Here is a 4,632-nt window from a genome sequence, read left to right on the forward strand (position 1 = left end):
TATAGTAGTACTACTGCATAAAATAAATTTGAGGGTTTTGCCCTCAGATTATCTAAAAAAATGAAACTCCAAGTGAGTAATTATCATTCCAATATATTGGATTTTCTTCTAAACCACAAAATATCCTAAAAACAATTAGAGCACAAATTTAATCCAAAGGCAGATTATTTACAGCAAACTCAACAAAACACACAGTGAGAGTGTTAGAGATGCAATGCCAAAGCTGGAATTCCAAGGCTGTCAAAAGGTTTTACAATTCAAGTTAGGTTTATAGCTACAACAATGGCCACAACAAGAAACAAACCCCACCAATTTTACTAGGAAAAACAACACAACCTATAAAGATGTCAATCCACCCTTTCTCTTTTTCTCACTTCCAAATTCTCCATCCATAATTCTACTAAATCCTAAAGATAATACTACAAAGGATGAACTTGTTAGCACGAAACTAGCTGCCTGGCGCGCTTCATTTACAACAACACATATATACAAAAAAACTTACATGTGCTTATTGCTGTCCCTCTCATCCACGCATCAGGTCAATATCCGTCTGGGGATTTTTTACTTCCGCCCGAGCAACTGGCGGCCAAATACTTGTTGTTCCAGTGTTAGGTGTATAGCTTTGAGTAGCAGCTGCAGTTATTGGGGTCAACGACTTTTCTGCAGGTTTCTCAGGCAGATGTTTTTCATCTTCAGCAGCTGGCTCAACCTTGCCCTTTAGCTTAGTACCACCATAAACAAAACTGCATGCAACAACCTGCACAGACGATTCCCGACAAGTTAACTCAGGGCTTATTGCAGAAAGGAGTTGCGAATTTTCTAGTGGAAGAACTGCATGGACTATACCTGTACTGGGTTCGCTGCCACAAGTCTACCACCTATCGCGCCCCCAATGATGTGCCCGTCAGGACTGCAGACTGATATGCTTATTCCACCAGTACGATTGCGAGGACCTCCGTTTTCAGCAACCAAGTAGGACCCTGATAAGCAAAGTATCTCGAAACGGCCCTGACATAAATGAAAAGCCAAATTAGCTTCTTGCAGACAAAGCTGCCTAAAGCAAAGATCTTGTGTGAGCGGGAAAAACAGGAATCTTGAGAAAAGCTCATGAAGATGATCGAGGAAAGACAAAGATATTTCGGAAAGTATTCAGGTCAATATCTATCAGGCCACCAGATAGAGTGAGTCAATTGTCATAATGGCTTAAAAAAGCTAACTTTTTTAAAAGCATGATCCTCAGAGCACGTTTATTGAATAAGTTGCTTATACAATTGGCTCTTGAGAATCGTATACAACATTTAACAAAACATGAATAGTTAATCAGCAAAAAAATAAATCATGCAAAACGATGATATCTTTCATAGGCTGAAGTTTGAACAGAAGGAAAAACTATCAGTTCCCATTGGACACAATTTGGTGTAACATCATTCAGCTATTAAAGAACCGCTGATGTAGTAAATTCTGAACTGCTAATCATCAAATATGATACTTTAAGAGCATTACTATGTAAAAGAATTTAGAGTGATATCTGTAATTCATCATCTAGAACAATAACACCATAAGGCAAGGAATTTAGATGTGGATATCTCTTTAGCCAAGATTACTCAATGTAAATAATGAACAGATCAAAGGTGCTTCAAAACCTCATAAGTAACAGTGCTATTAGAAGTTGTAGGTTGGCGGAGTGTAACTGCAGAAACTGATCCGTTTGCAGACATAATGCATAGAGCTCTTGGCCGCTGTTGTGCAAATGCCAGAATTTTCTCTGCAACATCCTGCTAGGGAGAGCAATCAATAGTAATTCTCTTGCAACATGCTTAATATGGTAAACAACATAAGATGTACAGAAACTCGAAAGCATAGTTCGTTAATGGCCAGAACAGAAATGATTACAGTAACTCGAGATGAAATATACCTCACCGACGCCGACATGCAGGACATGAGGTGTAAAGGCTAATCCAGCTGAGTTGTTCATCCATTCACCTAATCAAAGAAAAACCTTAGGCTCAACAAGATACCATCTAGATGACTGGGGGGTACAATCGACAATTCACATTGATATCCCGGCAAAAGTGGAGCAACGTTTTCTCGTGGAGTAGGGGTAGTAATCAATGCATCATCAACAATATATGGAAATGCAAAAATAGTGAAGAATGAGGCACCATGATCATGAGATCAGTACACCTATTAGGGCCACTTTTAGTAGATCACAGATAAGAATCTAAATTGGGTAGTGAAAGTAACACTGCACAAAAATCATGGAATACAACCTAAATCTTGAATCTATAGTATCTGTTTTTTCATCTCTTTCTAATCATATGACACCATTAATCTCTGTATAGATTGCAATAAAAAAAGGAAATGTGAAAAGAACTACAGTCCATAGAACAAGTAATCAACTAGAACAAGAAATTACCAAGGGGAGCAAGCTTCTGCTTCCATCCACTGCCAGGAGGCCGGCCTCGTCTCGCCTTTTCCGCAGGGCTGACCACCAAAGAGGAAGAAGGCTTAGGTGCAGACATAGGGGATAATCCTAAGCCTGTGTTAGCTCCATCCGGGGCATACTTCCTCGGCCTACCTCTCTTCTTCTTCTGCACGGGCTCGCCACCTGGCAAAGCAACCATGATGCTTCTGCCGCGAGGGAAATTCTGAGATGGGTTCTCAACATGGAATGATGAACTGCTCGCAGAAGCATCAGCACTCCCTGCATTGGGCTGCATCTGAATGCTTGAGTTTGCAAGATTCTTGACAGCAGGGGAGGAGTGCATTACACCAGGCTGCGGGACAGGGGAGGCGCCACCGCTATGAACAGTATGGCCAGGCCCTGAACCACCAGATCCACCAATTCCCCCTCTATGAAGGTAGTATGGTGCAGACCCTTGCAATGCCATCCCTTCTCTCCCATCCATGAGCAAAATTCAAACTAAATTATTCAAAATCCGCAGTCAAAGCACTACCACTCCTAATATAATAACTCCACAAATCTGAAACCGACGAAATAACACAAAACCCTAACTGCAAATGAGGAACATGCACTACAACACATAATTGTAACATAAAACCTAAAAAATGTCGTCACGGACCAAACCAACAGAAACTACACTGGGCTCAACCTACAAAATTGCAGTAATGGAAAGAAAAGGGAACTCAAAAGACTGAAAATTGACACAAATGGACTGCCAAGAACACACATCTAAGCTCATTCTGAAAAATGTGGAGAAGATCCCCTGTCCACCAGCTACTCAAATGACTTAGCTCAGAATTCCCCACTGATAAAAGAAGAGGAGACAACAATAAATGAAACCCTAGATTTAGAATGTGCAAGAAAGGGAAAGAGAAAGAGAAGAAGATAGAGGGGCAGAGAAGTTTTGGGAAAGAGGAGGGAGGAGGGTAAAGACAAAAGTGAACATGAATAGAAAAATTTGAGCTTTTGAATTAAAAGGGACTATGACTCTCACCCTTTTTTTGTTGTGTAGAATTGAATTAAAAGGAAATGAAATTCAAAGGGATTGAAGGGGGCTTCACACTCCAATGGAGTACAGTTGGGTGCACCTACATACCTAGATGTCCTAATCAGATGAAACACAAGTTGCAACTGTGCTGTGCTCTCTCAAGTGTATATTCAATAATTTCTTTTTACTTCCTCATTGGTCTTTGACCAGATTTAAATTGATATTTAGTGCATTAAGTGGGTATTGAATTAAGTAGTTACATGAGATATAATAAGATGGATAGGTATAAATTGAATTAACTAAGGATAAAATAAATGAGATTTAAATGTTTAATTTTTGCCAAAAAATTTTAAATGTGATACTTAAATTGGGATGACAATACGAATTGCTTATTGTTTGAATAAGGGAGTAGAGTACTAAGTAAGCGAGTAGTAATGTCACTGCATGCATGATTTAGTTTATAATTTAATTTCTCACTTTGCTACGTTTTAATTTTAAATTAACAACTAGTGTTTTTTCGTGTAAAAAATATAGTATTTGACTCAACTCGGTTTGACTAATTTATGGTGGATTAAATCTGGATTAGATTAAAAACATAAATAATTTTTTACTTCTTAGATCCTAGAGTAAATTCATCACCTTTATATATCAAATGCTTTAAATATTACTACTACTTTCATTAAGAAGTTTGGACTACTGCATGTCAAACTTTACGTCTAAGAGCATTCACTATGACCTTATTTTTTATTATTTCCTCGTTAGCATCTTATTTCACTTATTTTTAGAATCTATCTCTCTATAATGGAAGAGTCTATCTCATTTTTCATTTCATTTCCACATCATCAATATTTGTACTATATTTCAATTTTAATTGTTCACTCAAATAAAATGCGAAAAAATGTAGGTTAAAAAAAAAAAAACGATGATAGGGCCGATCATCGACCCTCTCCATAATGGATGGACGATCAAAGGCCTTATGGGATTGGCCAAAGCCGATACAACGGCTCTTTGGGGTGATGGTGGGAAGGTGGATGATCGGCTCCTCTCCCATAATGAGGGGCCGATGGGGGAGCCGATCATAGGCTCAATTTATCGGCCGCATTGCGAATAACCTAAAAGAATATTCTCCTATAATAGTAATAAGACTTTTTGTTTAATATGTGCATTGTTTTAGATAGGG

At 38.5% G+C, this 4,632-nt stretch overlaps 1 protein-coding gene across 1 annotated transcript; it reads right to left on the bottom strand.

Annotated features, from left to right (window-relative positions):
* Nucleotides 1-203: 203 nt before the first annotated feature.
* LOC125216059 (AT-hook motif nuclear-localized protein 5-like) lies at nt 204-3,452 on the bottom strand. Its single transcript, XM_089066322.1, has 5 exons — nt 2,417-3,452; nt 1,916-1,983; nt 1,644-1,775; nt 847-1,008; nt 204-757 (listed from the first exon to the last, which is right to left on the bottom strand). Exons 1-5 carry the CDS (start codon nt 2,907-2,909, stop codon nt 524-526), a joined length of 1,089 nt encoding a protein of 362 aa, XP_088922448.1. The 5' UTR covers nt 2,910-3,452; the 3' UTR covers nt 204-523.
* Between the last annotated feature and the right edge of the window lie 1,180 nt (nt 3,453-4,632).

This window comes from Salvia hispanica, chromosome 3 (genome assembly GCF_029641045.1).
Source record: "Salvia hispanica isolate PSC_SH4W2 chromosome 3, Shi_PSC_v1, whole genome shotgun sequence".
NCBI lineage: Eukaryota > Viridiplantae > Streptophyta > Magnoliopsida > Lamiales > Lamiaceae > Salvia > Salvia hispanica.

What these genes read in the sequence shown, in the direction of transcription:
- LOC125216059 (XM_089066322.1), bottom strand. Translation starts at nt 2,909, where the DNA reads ATGGATGGGAGAGAAGGGATGGCATTGCAAGGGTCTGCACCATACTAC. An exon ending in TGCATGTCGGCGTCGGTGAG is followed by an intron (nt 1,776 to 1,915) that starts GTATATTTCATC and finishes TCTCCCTAGCAG; the next exon opens with GATGTTGCAGAGAAAATTCT. An exon ending in ATAGCACTGTTACTTATGAG is followed by an intron (nt 1,009 to 1,643) that starts GTTTTGAAGCAC and finishes CATTTATGTCAG; the next exon opens with GGCCGTTTCGAGATACTTTG.